General features: G+C 43.8%; 1 protein-coding gene across 2 annotated transcripts in view; it reads right to left on the bottom strand.

The window, feature by feature from the left end:
* LOC149275960 (4-aminobutyrate aminotransferase, mitochondrial-like) overlaps nt 1-18,246 on the bottom strand; it is a 280,567-nt gene that overhangs the window by 179,996 nt on the left and 82,325 nt on the right. For both annotated transcript variants that reach the window (XM_089504079.1, XM_089504080.1), the window contains one exon: nt 8,857-8,906. In XM_089504079.1, the coding sequence (XP_089360205.1) occupies nt 8,857-8,906 (50 nt within the window). The remainder of the gene's footprint in view (nt 1-8,856; nt 8,907-18,246) is intronic.

Below are 18,246 nucleotides of genomic sequence, written 5' to 3' on the forward strand. Positions count from 1 at the left end.
AGGCAGATTAAGGGGAGGTTTGTATCCCAATATCTTGTTTTTTATGTTAATGTGTGTTTTGCTGGATATATCCAGCCCTGTGTGTCCAAAATAAATCAGGCTTCGTTTGGTTTTACCCTACACTGAGTCTAGTGACTGGGGAACCGGGGAAAGTGTGGTGTCCCAAGCTAAGGGAGCACAAGACAGCGGAGGTAGTCGGTCGGACTAGCCAGATTCGTGACAGCAGCCATTTTGGCTTTGGGCATCGTTCACGGTTTCCCTGTTTTTCCTTTACGGAGGCCATCTTTCTTTTGGGCGGCGAGGCCGCCATTTTTGTTTTTTCCTCATTTTGCCACGGTGGCCATATTGATGTCCCCAAGAACCTCATTTTTAACGTGGATTCCCGGCGGACATTTTGGTTTTCGGATCCTAACCGGACTTTGTCCTAGAATCAGACGCCAGCATGTTGGGCTGGGGTGCCACTTCGGGCTCAGAGGCGACCGGAGGCCTCGTACTTGCTCCACATAAGCTGTCTGGAGTTGATCGCGGGGTCATTCACGATCAAGAGCCTGGACAAAGACCACACGAATTGCTCTCTTCTTCTCAGAATGGACAACATGTCAGCGGTGCGCTACATCAACCGCCTGGGCAGTACTCGCTCCTAAACGTCTCACGGAGGTGACCAAGGACATCTTCGAGTTCTGCCTAGCCTGCAATATCACCCTACAGGCAGAGTATCTTCCGGGAGCAGAAAACCTCCTGGCAGACTGGTTTTCGAGGCATTGGCGGGATGCGAGCGACTGGAGACTCCATGCCATCTTCCAGGCTATCAATCGGTGGAGGGGTCCCCTGCACCTGGACCTCTTTGCGTCCAGGACGAATCGGCAGACGGAGGACTTCTTCAGCTGGCTTCCGGATCTGGAAGCTCGGGTGACGGACGCCTTCACCCAGGCCTGGCCCAGGTCAGGCTCTTATGCCTTTCCCCCTCATTTCCAGGGTCATTCATCACCTCCGTCGGGCCGGGGGGGTTTCTTGTTCTGGTGACCCCCCTCTGGCACTCACAGCCATGGTTTTCCAGCCCTGCTGGAGCTGTCCTTTCAGGACCCCTTAGCTCTCCCTCTTATGCCTTTTCTCCTGACAGGCCCAGAGGGTCAGGGCCATGCACTCATCATGGAGGGCCATTTGTAGTTGGTTGCCTGGACGATTTTGGGGGACCTGATCAGTCCCAGGCATATCGGAGGAGGCTCAGTCTCTGCTCCGAGAGTCTTGGGCTCCAGGCACCAGAAAGTCGTACTGGGCAGCTTGGCGACGCTGGGCTGCTTGGTGTGTGGGACGACAGGTGGATCCCTATTCAGCCCCTTTAGACTTCGTTCTCAATTTCTTGGCCGACTTGTTTACGGCTGGTAAGTCCTACCGGACGGTGAACGTATTTTGCGCGGCGATTTCTTTTGGTGAATCGGTGGGTAAGGCTTCCCTGATTTATCGGCTACTGCGGGGTATTCGCTTGTCCAGGCCTCCAGCCCCTCGCTATGAGTACCTTTGGGACATGGCGGTGGTTTTAAATTTCCTTTGGGCTTGGCCCGATAATGACTCCCTTTCCCTGCGGCAGTTATCAGCTAAACTTACCTTGCTTCTGTGCCTCCTGTCCTTTTGCAGGGTCTCGGATGTTCGGGCGTTTGATGCGACCTCCATATCTTTTTCTCCAGAGGGTGTTCTCTTTCGGATACATAGGAGGACCAAGTCCTTGTCCTCTTCGGTGTCTTATCCGTATTTCAACCTCAGCTTTGTGTCGCTCGCTGCGTCCGTTCCTACCTCTCTTGTTCTGCGGCTGTTCGCCCTCCCTCTGTCTCCCAGTTGCTCATTTTCTTATGTTTAACCGTTTAAGGCTGTTTCGCCTCCTACATTGGCCAGATGGGTCCAGTGGCTCCTGTCTTTGGCCAGTGTGGTGGCGTCTTTTGGGGCCCCCTCGGTTAGAGGGGCCGCGGCTTCCGGTGCCCTGAGGGCTGGCAGAGCTCTGGAAGACATTCTCCAGGCAGCGGATTGGACTCGTGCTTCAATTTTTCGCTCTTTTTATTTTCGTCCTGTTTCCTCTGCAGCTGTGGCACTCATATTGGGCGTTAAAACCGCAAAATAGGAAGCCTCCTGTCTTGCCTTAAAATTGGAAATTAGTCTAGTCTGGGTGCCCGAATAATTATAATTTTAATAAAGACAGGAGGAGAGTATTTTCCCTCCCTCCCTAGGGGTGCAGGGTTCCTGGGGTGAGTACGCCGGTCGGTCTCTTTTCGGCTTGTGGTTTTCTCCACTTTATGAGGTCTGCCGCGGCCCTCTTATGTGGTTCGCTTGTATTGCATATTTACTTTGGTTGTTTATCACTGCTTGTTCGGATGTGGTCCTGTTAAGTTATCTCTCTCTTCCCAGGCTTACAACATGACCCCAAATTATGACTGTGCAAAGCCGTTTCAACTACTGTATTTGCTCAATTATAAGATTATAAGACCCCCCCAAATCTGAATATTACTTAGGAAAAAAAAGAAAAAGCCTGAATATAAAAAAAAGAAAAAAGTTTTACCAGTAAATGTTAATTCATGTAAACTATGTAAACTATTTTTTTTTAATAAAAACTATGATTGAGAAAAATATTTTGTTTTTATTTCCTTTTATTTTCCAACCTGCCCCCCCAGTTATGCACATCTGCCTCCGGGCTTGCCTTATATCCCCTATATGCCACTGTGCCCCATGATATGCCTTTTGACCCCCCTATGTGCCACTCTGCCTCCAGAAATGCCTTATACCCCTATATGCCACTCTGGCATTTAGGGAGTTAAAAGGCATATTATGGGGCAGAGTGGCATATAGGGAGGTATAAGGCATTTCAGGAGGCAGAGTGCCATTAAGGGGGTTAAAAGGCATTTCATAGAGCACTCTGCCTACAGAAATGCCTTATGCCCCCCATTTAACACTCCCCCCCAAACTTACCTGTGCTTCTGACTCCCTGGTCATGTAGCCGGGGCAGCGCGCAGATGTCTACGCGATTTGCGTAGACAACTTCCGCTGCAGCCGGGAGGAGGTGCGGTTAGCAGCGGGGGTTGTCTGCGTCCATCGCGCAGACCTTCCCCGACTGTCAGAGAGAATTCCCCGCACTGGTGCGGGGAACTCTCCTCACTGACAGCCGGTGCTGGGAACTCTCCTCACTGACAGCCGGGGAAGGTCTGTGCGATGGACGCAGACAACCCCCGCTGCTAACTGCACCTCCTTCCGGCTGCAGCAGAAGTTTTCTACGCGAATCGCGCAGACGTCTACACGCTGCCCCGGCTACACACCGGGGACTCAGAAGCACCGGTAAGTGGGGGGTGGGCATAAGACAGGAGGATCCAGGTCCCCTGCAGCACTGCGGGGGATCTGGATTGTAGTCAGACCTATTTGAGGTCTGATTATAAGACAACCCCGATTATAAGACGAGGGGTATTTTTCAGAGCATTTGCTCTGGAAAAAACCTTGTCTTATAATCAAGCAAATATGGTATTCACTTCCTGATTTGACTTGATGATGACTGTCTTCACTGTGTTCCATGGTATATCTAATGCTTTGGAAATTATTTTGTACCATTTCCGTAGGCAACTTCCGCTGCAGCCGGAAGGAGGTGCGGTTAGCAGCCGGAGTTGTCTGCGTCCATCGGGCACACATCCTAAACACACATCCTTCCGGCTGCAGCGGAAGTTGTCCAAGCGAATCGACTAGACGTCTACACGCTGCCCCGGCTACACACCGGGGACTCAGAAGCACCGGTAAGTTGGGGGGGGAGACAGGAGGATTCAGGTCCATGGGCGTAGGAACCCGTAAAAATCTGGGGGGGGATAGCATTTTTACTGGTAGGGTATACATGACCATTTCACCAACAGGGACTTTTATGACATTGCATTATAAATACATAGACATTATTTTGTAGTTGGCCCCCCTTTGCAGCTATAACGGCTTCCACTCTTCTGGGAACGATTTCCACAAGATTTTGGAGTGTTTTTGTGGGGAATTTTTGCAACCATGCCTTTATGGACCTTGTTTTGTACACTGGGGCACAGTCATGATGGAATAGAAAAGGACCTTCCCCAAAACTGTTCCCACAAAGTTAGAAGCATAGTGTTGTCCAAAATGTCTTGGTATATCACCTTCAGCTCATAAAACGTTCTACTAGATGAATGGGAGAAAATTCCCACAGAAACAGAAAAATCTTACAACCACAGTTGGACCCCACTGGACACAGCCACAGAGACTACACTTGAATAACATACACACACATGCACACACTAACATACACACACAATATACCTCAAAACATTCCCACCCTAATATACCTAGACACATGCCCACCATAACACACCTGGAAACATACTAACATACCCATAAAAACAGATGTGCACAATAACATACACACAAACATACGCTATCATACCAAGACACGCATTCAAACACATCCTTCACTTACTCTGCCTACCCCTAGATTTAACACGTGGCGCTTTGTATTAGTGATGCCCTAGACCAAGTAGCACCCCGAAATATTCTCGTGTCCAAATGCTACATACAGCGACACACGCACTCATTTTAACCAGAAATAGGCCTGGATTTAACCTTAGGTGCCCCTGAGTTAAACATGTGTTACAGGGAATCATTCTCTTCCCTTTAAGTCTGACATACCTGCTCATACACACACATATGCACTGCTCTTACACATGCCTGCCCACAAAAACACATATCTACCCTGCAATTGCTTGCACATACACACTTGCCAGTACTCACACATATGCACTACCCTTATACACGCCTGCCCAAACATACATAAACTGCTCACACACACACATGCCTCCACTGCCCTTGCACATACTTACACAGACGTATACACTATAAGACAAATACACTCCTTATATACACACATATACACTGCCCATACAGACATACACATATACACTGCCCATACACACATATGCACATACACTGCCCTTATATGCGCGTGCCCATACACACATATACACACCTGCCCTATACACACACATATATGCCTGCCCAAGTGCCCATACACATTCATAAACATTGCCCATATACATGCCTCACTATATATATATATATGCACACACACATATCTACCATCAGACCCCTCCCTTCGTTTTGCACATCAGACCCCCCCCTTCGTTTTGCACATCAGACCCCTCCCTTTGTTTTGCACATCAGACCCCCTCCCTTCGTTCTTCACATCTCTTACCTTTCTCTTCTTCCTTTCTGCTTTCTCTTCCTCCTTTCCTTCTGGTTTGCCTCTCTAGTGCAGTGCAGCTGCGCACAGCTGTTTATGCTGGGCGCGCGAGGCTGGGATATAAATGTCATATCCCATCGCCCAGCGCTCAGTAACAGAAATCCAACCAGTCCTGCACGCTGCAGCTGCTGATTGGGCAGCTGTGCACCAAGGGCACTCGCCTCACTTACAGCCCTGGAGGGAATTTCTCTATTATCGGTCCTCCCAGCATGATTTCCTGGGGGGGATCCATCCCCCACGTCCCCCCCGGTTCCTACGCCCTTGTCCAGGTCCCCTGCAGCATTGCTGGGGATCTGGATCTTAGTCTCATAGTCAGACCTATTTGAGGTCTGATTATAAGACGACCCCGAGAGAGAGATTTGCTCTGAAAAAAACCTTGTCTTATAATCGAGCAAATACGGTAAGTTAAAAATGGCTAAATAAAATCAACACTGGAAATTAAAAAAACATGTAACCGCTATCAGATCATATTTAAGTGACAAATTTAGGCCACGAACATTGATCAGTAAGACCAATCAGTGATAATCACGGTAATAAAAATGTTCTTCTTTACCAAAGCAGTTTTCAGTCTGTCAATTCTAGTTTTGTCATACCCTTTGAATGTATGTACTGTCGGTATTTTAGACTCACTTCTGATGGGAGGCCGTTTCATTTATTTACCAACCTCTCAGTAAAGAAAAACTTCCTCACATCTTTTTTCTAACAGTTTGATATAATCTTCACTTTGGATGTTTGCCAATGGGTTCCATGGATTTGTTTGTTTTTACTTTGGAGAGTTCAACAGAACCTCTTCCTCTGTAAAAACTGAACAGGAGTATTTATTTAGCAGTTGACTAGATCTTTATCATCATTTATATACAGTGGCAACAAAAAGTAAGTGAACCCTTTGGTTCTGAATAAATTACAATAAAGAACAAAAGTAATCTGTTTTAATAACATATAAATTAAATCTTCTTGCCCAAATTAAACATAATATGTAACCATTGCTAATCGCTTCAACAAACCAGGAGTCCAATTAATGAAATGCGATTTTAGAGCTACGTTGACATAACAAAATACACTTTTTGAGTTTGTTATACTCAAGAAGCATCAAAAAACCATGCCGCACAAAAAATAAATTGCAGGGTTACAAAGTAATCTCAAAGAGTTTAATATTCATCAGTCCACAATTAGACATATTGTTTATAAATGAAGATGAATAAATACTGTGTCTACTCTCAAGGATATGGCTATTACTCAAATGTACATTTACATATACAGGGTTATATATGGCTAGTATTCTTGCCATGGTTGCACCATATTATGGGGAGATATCAAGAGAAAAGTAGGTGATGAACAGTTGTTGGGCTAATGGAAATAGGGATTACATTGGAGGAATATAAAATCAGTAGCTCCCCTTTACTGAAATTACCATATTTTGGCAATTTTGACATATCCCACCTTTTTCTTTAAATTTTAATCTGTAGCTAACTAACAGAGTTTTAACAGCTCTTACTTTTTCTTTGGTGTTTTGTTTTTGGGATTTAATTCTCTTTTAAGAACCTGCCCCCACTTGATGGGATATTCTATAAAGTAATATCCCAGCTGCATTTTAAGGATGCATCCTTAAAACGGAACAATGTGCCTAGCCATCCTAGACTCCATAGTGAACTTACACCGTGCACGGTGTAAGTTCACTATGGAGTCTAGGATGGCTAGGCACATTGTTCCATAATATATATGGGCTGGTTACAAGGGTAACCTGATGTCCTGAACTGGCCCATGGAGCAATTGATTCCTAATAGGGTGACATTGCCCCCAATTATACAGCAGAGGGTATGCCACTCCTAGGAACTTGAATATTTTTGTTGTGAGTGTTAAACTCACTGTAAAGCCGTTGAACTTGTAGAGGGCTATTTAGGAATGACAAACAAATCAAATCTTCAAGTTAGAAGATAAAAGTCTACTGGAAAGTGAAGGCATCTGCATGACCCTGGTGACATTTACATCTTTAACCCCTTCAATCCCAGGGGTTTCTGGTACCTCAAGTCCCAGAGCAATTTTGCCATTTTTGCGATATGTCGGTTCAGCCATTATTCTCTTTTCCTGTGAATAGTGTACCCATGTAAACTGTATATAGTTTTTTCAAGGAGAGAGAGCTTTCTTTTGATACAATAGTTGGATGATTAGCTGAACGTTTAGAATGATAAATTTGAAAAAAACACCTTTTTTTTTTTATGAATGTTCCCTCTGAATCCTCACAAAATTAAGTAAAGTGATAGAAAATCCCCTCCAAGTTTATAAATTCAGGTGTCCTGATTTCAGAAATACCTAATTTATATAGATTTTCCATACTTTCCCAGCACTTATAGGGAACATACTATAAGGTGTACATTATTCGTATCATTTTTATGCTTATGGCTTAATGGGTTTGGGGCAGGGGGGGTTATACTGGGTGGATGTTGTGTTAGGGCAATGGGATGTAAGGGTTTTTTATATTTTATTATCTTTTTTATATATTTTTTGTATTTTTTTTTAAATGGTTAGAGGTCCTCTTAGGGACCTCTTGAACATGTTATTAATGACAGTGATGACATCACTTAGCTCACTTTGGTTTTTTTTATTATTTATTGTATTATTTTACTGATTTTTATTTTTTTTAAATCACTAACTTTTTTTTATCCGTTTTGTTTTTCAGCATGGGAGGAGGGTGACAGCATATGTACCTCATCGGATCGATCAGATATCCCAGCAGGTGACGTCAACAGTGACCTGGAAGGGAATGCCCAATCGCGCAATCCGCATTTACGAATGTAACAGTTTTCCGGCTTTCGTGCCGGAAGCCGTTACATCAGATCGGGCAGCAGAAAGCCCGCGATGCTGGCATCTTCTGTTAGGGGGAAGTCCAGGCTGTCAAACAACAGCCTAATCTCCCTGCAGTGGCAGGGATGTGTCACTGCCGCTGCAAGAAGTGCAGGACATACTGGTAGGTCCATAGGGGATTCTTGGGATGCGTATTTTGGACGTACCGGTGTGTCCATAGGGGAATAAAGGGGTTAATGACAGCATCACAATGACAAAGCTTAAAAGGCATGCGCAAGCATTAACAATTAACTGTAAAATCGTGTAGACATAGTCAAATAAATGTTGGCTTACATGTAGGTTTGGCCACAATTAATTTGTTACAGATACATTTTTTGGCAATTGCTGGAGTTGAAGGACATTTAGGAATCCTTTAAATGCCATCCGTTGTAAATTGATATAAGGGATTTATTACTTTTATTCCATAGGTTCATAAATGGTTTCTACTCAAGAGTACGGCTTTCTTGCCACCATAAACTTTAGTTACATGTCACAATAAGAGGACCCTGAAAATGTTACATAGTTGGAGTCTACAGTAGCTACAATAATTTTTCTACTGCATAATGTCCATAGTTTCTTTCCAGGCTGAACATTTAGAATATTTACAAATAATATCTTTATTTTGGAAACACTTGTAAAACAAAATAAAACTATTAAGAACAAAATCAAGAAACCTTGCCACTTTCATCAGATAAACTAACAAACATGGGAATTGGCATTAACCGTTTTGGACTTACCAGATTGTTTGGTTGTTGTAGAATTTTTATAAGGGCTGGATGGTTATAACCTGAAACAAAACATATTGCTTAAGATGTAAATTATTGAAAAAATACATTAATAAGTCATGAGGTAACTCATTGAAGTTAATCCCATAAGAACATTTTTTTTTTCTTTCGAGAATAAGACTGTTATCAGCAATTTTACTTTTTACTATATGCCTTTATTTAAAAACAAATTTCCTCTTCTTAAAATACTTTTTATTGTGCATTATATATGGTAGAGTACTAACGTAACTAAAGTAAAAAAAATATATTTGTTTTCGGGAATTAGAGAGCCTGGGATGATGTCATGATCTTTTACAGTTTAAATTGGCAATAAGGCTTGTACAAACCTGTGATTGTAACACCGATCTAGGAAAATAACTTGCCTTACTGGTGACATAGGCTTGTAGGAGTGAGGTCAAGACGATGAAGGATGATGCTTTCTTGGTTATAGGTCAGTTGACAAGGTACTTGAATTAAGTTTGGGTGCTCTGGGTATAGGCCAAGAGGTTGTATTATATATATATATATATATATATATATATATATATATATATATATATATATATATATATATATATATATATATATATATATGTTATTGAGTTATTAAGTGGAAAAGTTTTCAGTTATTGTTTTGTTGTCATATGTTTTATTTGTTAAGTTACGGTTACGTCCCTTACAACCTCATGTCATTTTAGCATTACATATTTACTACCCTAGAAAATGAAATAAAATCTGTATCATAAGATAACCATTTTGTATCAAAGCCCACGGACAGCTGTCTAGTGCACCTAACATTGCCTTCAACACCTCAACCCTTCTTGATACAATTCTAGAGTGTGCAATTAGTGACTCCAGGACTACACCGGCAAGAAAAGATTTGCAGCTGACTTGCAATGGATACAAACTGAAGTCAACACAATAGGCTGTAATGCAATATGTTGGCTGCTTTATACCATTGTGCTAGGGCAGGGGCGTCAAACCTCCAGCTGCTGCAGGACTACATCTCCCATGATGCTCTTTCAGCTAAGGGGCTAGCTGAGGAGGATGGGAGATGTAGTCCTGCAGCAGCTGGAGGGCCGCAGTTTGGACGCCCCTGTGCTAGGGTTTTTGGTAGTCTATAACAATCATCAGAAAAGCCTACAGCAACTCATCCTTTAAGGCTACTTCTTGGGTGGGTGGGTGTGTTTGGGTGTCGTTGTGGCACAGCCTGTCCTGGTGTGTATGCTTGGGTGTCGTGGCAGAGCCTCTCCTGGTGTGTGTGTTTGGGTTTCGGTGTGGCAGAGCCCGTCCTGGTGTGTGTATTTGGTCACCTTACTTACCGTAAGAATAATTTGAACCATTTCATTTTTACTTATCCAGAGATAAAACCCTCTCTTGAATTTGTAGTCACTTCACAGGACAAAACTTTTTATTAAAAAGGATTTTTGTGCACTAAATTGTGGCTTCAGGTGTGGGATGTATGATTACCTTTTTTTAGTGTACCGATTGTTACAGGGTCACCGTACCCAAGGCTGGGTAGCCCTGTTTGAGGGCTGAGAAATCACCAGTCAGTGCCCTCATACAGAAGGCTCCTGCTATCCACGGATCAGTCAGACCACCATTCGTGGCGTAAAATAGAGAAATGCAAAGTTATGCATTATGGTAAAAATATAGGGCTGCAACTAACGATTATTTTAATAATCGATTAGATGGCCGTTTATTTTTTCGATTAATCAGATCAAAAAATTTAAAATTTTTTCAATGTAAAATAATGTAATAAAAAACGTACAATTTACACTTTCATCTCTTTATTGCAATGGCCTCTCTCTATTCACCTTCTTATTTTACTGACATAATAATAAAAGCTACAAGAACCCAAACACAGTGTTTCTCACACTAGGTTTTAATACAAAGTTATTAGTAAATATTAATTCGTATGTTAACTATTTTTCATATTTAATAAAAACTATGAGAAAAAAGCCTTGTTAAAAATTTTTTTATTTACCAAACTGCCCCCCGGTTATGCACATCTGACCCCCAGCTTGCGACTCTGCCCCCATATATGCCTTATACCTCTTATATGCCAGTGATATGCAACTGAGCCCCCTGATATCCCTTTTACCCCCAGATATGTTTTATGCCCCCCTGATATGCCTAATATCGATATGCCTTATACCCCCTATATGCCCTGAAATTCATAATACCCCCCATACACCACTATAACTCACCCATACACCACTCTGGCTCCTCCCCCTCCCATACGCCACTCTGGCTCCTCCCCTCTCCCATACACCACTCTGGCTCCTCCCCCTCCCATACACCACTCTGGCTCCTCCCCTCCCCCACACCACTCTGGCTCCTCCCCCTCCCATACACCACTCTAGCTCCTCCCCTCCCATACACCACTCTGGCTCCCCCCCCTCCCATACACCACTCTGGCTCCTCCCCCTCCCACACTCCAACCTGGCTCCTCCCCCTCCCATACTCCACTCTGCCTCCTCCCCCTCCCATATACCACTTTGCCCCCTCCCATACTCCACTCTGGCTCCTCCCCCTCCCATACACCACTCTGCCTCCTCCCCCTCCCATACATCACTTTGCCCCCTCCCATACTCCACTCTGCCTCCTCCCCCCTCTCATACTCCACTCTGCCTCCTGTCAGCCACGGAGGGAGCCTGGTAGAGAGGCAGAGTGCCATATGGGAGGGGGAGGAGCCAGAATGGTGTATGGGAGGGTGGCTCCCATACACCCCTCTGACTCCTCCCCCCTCCCATACACCGCTCTGCCTCTCTACCCGGCTCCGTTGCTGACAAGAACTTTAACTGCAGCTTCATAGAAGCCTCAGCGTAAGTGAAGGTGAGTAACGGAGGCTGTCTGTGCGATGCAGACCCCCACTGGCTGACAGAGAGGATGATCCTCTGTCAGCCGGTGGGGGGCTAAACGATGCGCACAGACAGCCTCCGTTACTGCCCTTCACTTACGCTGAGGCTTCTATGAAGTCAGTAACGGAGCCGAGTAGAGAGGCAGAGTGATGTATGGGAGGGGGGAGGAGTCAGAGGGGTGTATGGGAGGGGGAGAGAGACGGAAGTGAGAGACCGGCCGACAGTGAGGGGAATCCAGGTCCCCTGCAGCGTTGCGGGGGATCTGGATTTTAGTGTTATATATAATCCGATCTCTGTTTGAGGTCGGATTATAATTTTTATAAATCGATAAAAATCGATTCGATTAATCGATAATGAAAATCATTGACAACAATTTTCATTATCGATTATTATCGATTTTATCGATTAGTTGTTTCAGCCCTATAAAAATAATAAAAATGCAACCTATTCTTTAAATGGAATATTAAATGGAATATAATGGAATATTGGGGGAAACTACCAATGAGAAGGATTTAGGAATAACGGTTGACAACAGACTTGACAACAGTGCGCAATGCAGCTGCGAGGGCCAATAAGGTTTTGGCATGCATAAAAAGAGGTATCGATTCAAGGGAGGAGGATATTATCTTGCCTCTTTACAGGTCATTGGTAAGACCTCACCTTGAATATGCGGTACAATTCTGGGCACCGGTCCTTAAAAAGGACATTATGGAATTAGAAAAAGTGCAAAGGAGGGCTACGAAATGAATAAGGGGATTGGGAGATACTAGTTATGAAGAGAGACTAAAAAAGTTAAAATTATATACGCTAGAAAAACGGCGTCTCAGAGGGGATATGATAACATTATATAAATATATGGAAGGCCAATATAAAGAGCTCTTCAGTGACCTGTTCATTAACAGAAATATACAAAGAACAACAGGTCACCCTCTGAGACTGGAAGAGCGCAGGTTTCATAGACGACAAAGGAAGGGATTCTTTACAGTGAGGACAATAAAAGGTATGGAATTCACTTCCAAGGGAGGTGGTGTTATCCAATACATTAGATACCTTCAAAAGTTGCCTCGATATTTTCTTAGAAAGGCATGACATACAGGTATATAAATAGAACATTAATATTTTAGAGCTTCTTGATCCAAGGAGAAATCCTATTGCCTCTTGGAGTCAAGAAGGAATTTTTTCCCCTGATGGCAGAATTCGAAGTAGCTTAATTAGGGTTTTTTGCCTTCTTTTGGATCAAGAATAGGAAGGTTAGTTAGAAGGGTTGAACTTGATGGACTTAGGTCTTTTTTCAACATTATGAACTATGTAACTATGTAACAAGAACTACTTTTATTACCAACACATAGAACTTATGTAGATCCTTAATTCTATCAACAGACGTTCTCAATACACACAGAACCCAACCCCAAATCCCATCAGCTCGGGGAGTACACAGGCAATGGAAAAAGTGAGGGGATTAAGGGATACAATGGGTTCCCCCGCCTGTGTTATTCCCCCTGTTGTGAGGCTGCCGTCTGGGCAAACAGGGCTGTGCTGGCCGATTAAAAGCGCCAGCCAGGTTACATGATTGCCCCTTTTAAGGGCTGGAGCTGCAGCTACATTCAGTCCGGCTTTAACTTAAAAACATTCTATAAAAAATTACCGGGCCATGGGATCAGAAACAGGACATAGATGCGCTCTATGACCCGGCTAAACCGCACACGAATCCAGTGCAACTCCAGTTAGCCTGGTCCTGTCACACCGATGTACTCCCAATCCCATCACATAAGATTCTATCTGCCTCGCACTGATTTTAAGATTGTCTATTTTATTTATTTCCATAAAAAGGCCCACCAAATCCTCAGCACCAGGCACATGATCCTCTTAACCCAGCCCTGTAATCAGGTAGTACATCCTGAATACTTTTTGACATGGCTGCCTCATTTCTTCAAAAAGCAAAAGTCAAACCAGACTTTTACCGTCCAAAGTGGTTTTCAGGGCCTTCCCTAAACACAGGATGTGTCCAGCTTGGTGGGCACAAAATGAAAGGCTCCGTTCCAACAGTTCAAACTCATTTTTTTTAATTTTTTTTTATAAAGATTAGCCAAGCCATTATTTCATAGTAGTCTTGGACTGGACTATAGATCCCACAGCTACCACAAATATGTGGTGTGGAGCAAAAGGCACCCCTATATCTAGTATACTTTGACATCCCCCTGAGGCTTTAATTCTCAAGGATAAAAAAAACAAACCATGCAATATGCTTGGTGTCGCATATCTACCCTAAGCATTCTTGGGATTCTGTCAGAGGCTGGCAGATATTAAATCAACATTCATCCAATTTTTGGGCAGTGTCCCAGTATCCTGGTTTTCCTGGACTGGTTGAGGAGGATCCTCTGACTGGCCCAGACAACTGTAAAATAAAGATGGTCTGTGCTTTTCTTGGCATAGTTGAGAACAGAGTCACCAGTCCAACATACCTATTAACGTATTTTTGCCAACTAGGTCTTTACATGCATGTTATTTTGGCTCCTAAATACATATTATATTGTCTCCATCCAAAATGAAAAAAATATTACACACTCTTTCAGCATCCGGTCTGGAAAATGCGAACCCATGACCTACAACTTATCATGATTAATCCTGTGATACAATATTTTGCCATACTCATTTAACAATTTCAATACATTTGGAAGGTATAGTGTTGTACCACATAATCCATAGAAAGATCACACCTTTATTGACTAAATTAAGTATAATAGATTGCAAACTATTTAGGTGTCGCGTCCGCTACATCTGAGGCACTCACCGCAGAAGTTCTTCTGCCCGGATACTCACTGAGAGAAGGATCCCCAACAGTGAAAATCCAGGACTTGGATGATCCCAACAGTGAGGAGGCCTCTGTGACAGCAGATGGTAGGTATGCACTGAGTAATGTAGCAAGGTGACACAGCCGAATGCGGAGAACCAACGGATCAGCACAGAAGGAGTAATTCCAGAAGAATGGTCAGGGTAGCCAGGTCGGTAACGTAGCAGGTAGTCAGACACGCCAAGGTAAATAACAGGAGAGGGTAGGCAGACAATCCGGGTCGGTACACGGGAATCACAGGCAGAGGTACAGAATCGTTTGACAAAGAGTAACCAGGCAAAGTAAGGGTCAAAAAAACAGTAAACAGCAGCAAACTCTCAGGAACACTTTAGAAGACCACAACAGGGTGCCTCCAGCCGTCCATTAATTCCCCGGCAGCGCCCCTAGAGGAGCAACAGACGACCGGAGGAGAGGTAAGTACCTTTTTCTGGGAACTCCTCTGCCGGCGAGCAATCATAAGACTGCTCGTTGAGGAGTTCCCTATAGTGCTCCTCCTTCTCCCGTACCGGTGGTCACGGGATTGAGGACTCAGTCATCCGTGCACCGCGAGCAGGGCAACATCCGCCGCCACCCGGAACCCGGGTGACCGTATCGGGTTTCCGTGTACCGCAGACGGACCCCCGTCCGCCGGCAACGGAACCCGAGGGCGTGACATTAGGTCTCTTCTTCAAGCATATTTGTAAAGGACCACATTGGGTGGGTAAGAGTGAGAAGGATGTCACTCATAATGAAAATCCCTGGAATCCAAAAGCCTCTAATGTTGGAGTAGCTCCTGAGTTAAAGATAATGGTTCTAGAGCTAGAGAGGCTATCCTTGCCTAGCCCCATTTCTAATCTCAAAACGTAGAGGAAAAACTTTTTAACAACCTGTTCATAATGCAACAAACCTGAAAGGTACTTAATGGGAAGCAGGCAGTCTTGAAACTGTAGATACGGAATTCCTGATGACCATGGTATGCATCATGAAGATTCAGTGTTGCTATGAGGTCTCCAGGGACAAGAAGGAGATGTAGGAATTGTAAATCCACAATATGTCTGAAAGCCATTTAATCCTATGGAGTACAAAGACTGAGGCCAGAATCATAACTTCCCTTTGCACATAAGGTTAATTTTAGAATCTGGCAAAGAGTTTCGATGACTTGACTTTTAGGAGTTCTCATTAGATATTCGTTACCTATGGCTCCTTTCCAAATCTTTACATGCAAAAGGAATACCACTGATAAAGCTTAAGCTCTTACTGACTCGATAGGTAATATCAGCAACACTGTAAACATCCATGGCTCTTGCTCCTTCAGCCACATCACCCTCCAGTTGCTATTGCCAAATTCTGACTTGTCCAGCCACAGAAGCTACAGCCATGCCTGGTCTGAATATGGCTGATGCAGCTCAATGCCTTTCCCTTCTGAAAATTGACTCTGAAAACAGTCCTCCATTGCTAAACTTCTTGTTACTCTAGCCACAGGGCCATCAACCATAGAGGCAGAACATAACTCCAGTTGTCCAGCAAAGGGGAACAGCCAGGACACATTCTAGAGACACTAGAGTTCTTTCTCAGTATTATGCTACTGTTCTATAGTCATGATCACCATGCACTGGTAAAATCTTGGAAGAACTGATCTAAGTTACATCTCATATTGTCTTCTAATTTCAACTTCGACCTAATGGCTGACAACTTATTTACTTTGTCCATAGAAACAATATCAAGCACAGCTGCAAAGTAACTAGGCTCCTCATAAGGTGTCATAGGTGCACAAAGCCCCCGTTCTGTTTCATGCTCCTGATTTCCGAAAGCCTGACCAGGTCTGTCTAACAGTTCCAATCCTACCCTACAATCTGATAATTTCCGTTGTGGTTCCTGATCCGGACCGGCTTCTGGGTCTTTCTGCCTAGCAGTATGGTCACAGTATCCACGGACCATCCCTGCCCATTGTGTGAGGGGCAAACGAATAGGATTAGTGGAACGGAGAACCAAAGACCCAGAGAGGGTCCATTCGGTCTGAGGTGTGCCATGACCGACGTACCAGGTAGGCCTATAGAGGGCCACCCCGTAAATAGAAATGAAAGAAAGGATAGAGGAGAAAAGAGGAAATAAAAGGAAGGAAATTAATAGGGGGGGGCAAGGGAGGGCAACGTTAGGAGCTGTAACGTAGCTGTGGAAGGGAGAGGCGTTGGTTAAATAACCATAGCCCCTCCCACAACTACAGGCTAATATACATCAGCCTTCACATATATCTGCAAATGGAATCCTGTCTTTACTTAACTGTGACAGTACCATAGGCTATCCATGGATCCCTCAGATGTTGGGCAGAAAGATGTCTGCATGTGAGACACAACCCAGGTTTAACCAAACTCTACACCTACCACTGGCAGCTGTTCACCCATCCATAGGGTTTGTGGTCCTTGTTTTGATTATGTAATTGAATTCTGGACTTATGCACAATGAGGTTGCAGAATTTACTTATAGACTTTCTGATTGTCTGAATGATGAAATTGTGACCAGTGACCTTCCTACTTATCTAGAGACCCTTATTACCATTGTGGGTTGGATAGATCTTTGTCTCATAGAACTCCAGGCTCAACAAGATCCTCAAAAGACAGTTTGACACCAAATTTTATATACCCTGCGGTTGCGCCTCCATCTCAAGAAGCACTTAAGCAAATAATACGACACGTCCGAGTGAGGAGAAGGTGTTCAGGCACAAAGAGGGTCTATACTGTGGAAAGAAACACCAGCACCTGGGTAGCATACTAGGCATCCTACTCTGGATGTAATGTTGGCATTCCCAGTATTGGAATTTTTTTGCCAGTTTACTTTTATTTTTCTGTAATGATTATCTATACCACTGCCCTTATTAATTCTGGAGTAGCCACAGACTTAATTGATATTGCCTTTTGTCACCTACACAATGCACTATTGTCCACCAAGACCAATCCCCTGTGCGTGGAGTCCATTGATGGACAATCACTGCATGCGGCCACAGATGCTAAAAAAACTGTGCCCTTACATACTGTAAAAAGGAAGGCATGGTTGACAACCAACTGTATGCCAATGAAGCGAAATGGTTAAGTGTTCTGATGCAGAGATCCAAAGGGCCAGAATTAATAAGGGCAGTGGTATAGATAATTACAGAAAAATATTTTAAGGCCTCTCTACAGAAGACCTTAAAATAGTCTCAAAGATTAAATGGAGTTTCTTCTCTGCGGAGCACATGGCAAATCAGTTAAGGCCTTTGGTCACCGTCCACTCCCTCCACCAGTACAATGTCCTTTCCCTTTTCTATCACCTTGGTCTCTAAGGGTCACTAGAGAAGATAGGTTACCGGGGGAGTGTCCAGTAGCAGGAGGGGGACTTATTGTGTTTAACCCCTTAATGACAAGACTGTTGCTTACTCGTAGTACATTTCGGGACAATGGCTCTTAACATTTTTCAGTGTTGCTGGTTAGCTGTGATTTTCTTCTCTCTCATTATATATTGTTTTAATGACAAGACTGTTGCTTACTCGTAGTACATTTCGGGACAATGGCTCTTAACATTTTTCAGTGTTGCTGGTTAGCTGTGATTTTCTTCTCTCTCATTATATATAGTTTTTTTCAGGACAAACAGGACTTTCCTTAGATACCATTATTTTTATCATATCTAATTTACTAT

The sequence above is a fragment of the Sceloporus occidentalis genome, unplaced genomic scaffold (genome assembly GCF_023333645.1).
Source record: "Sceloporus occidentalis isolate IW3139 unplaced genomic scaffold, rSceOcc1.0.p SCAF_255, whole genome shotgun sequence".
Classification (NCBI taxonomy): Eukaryota; Metazoa; Chordata; class Lepidosauria; order Squamata; family Phrynosomatidae; genus Sceloporus; species Sceloporus occidentalis.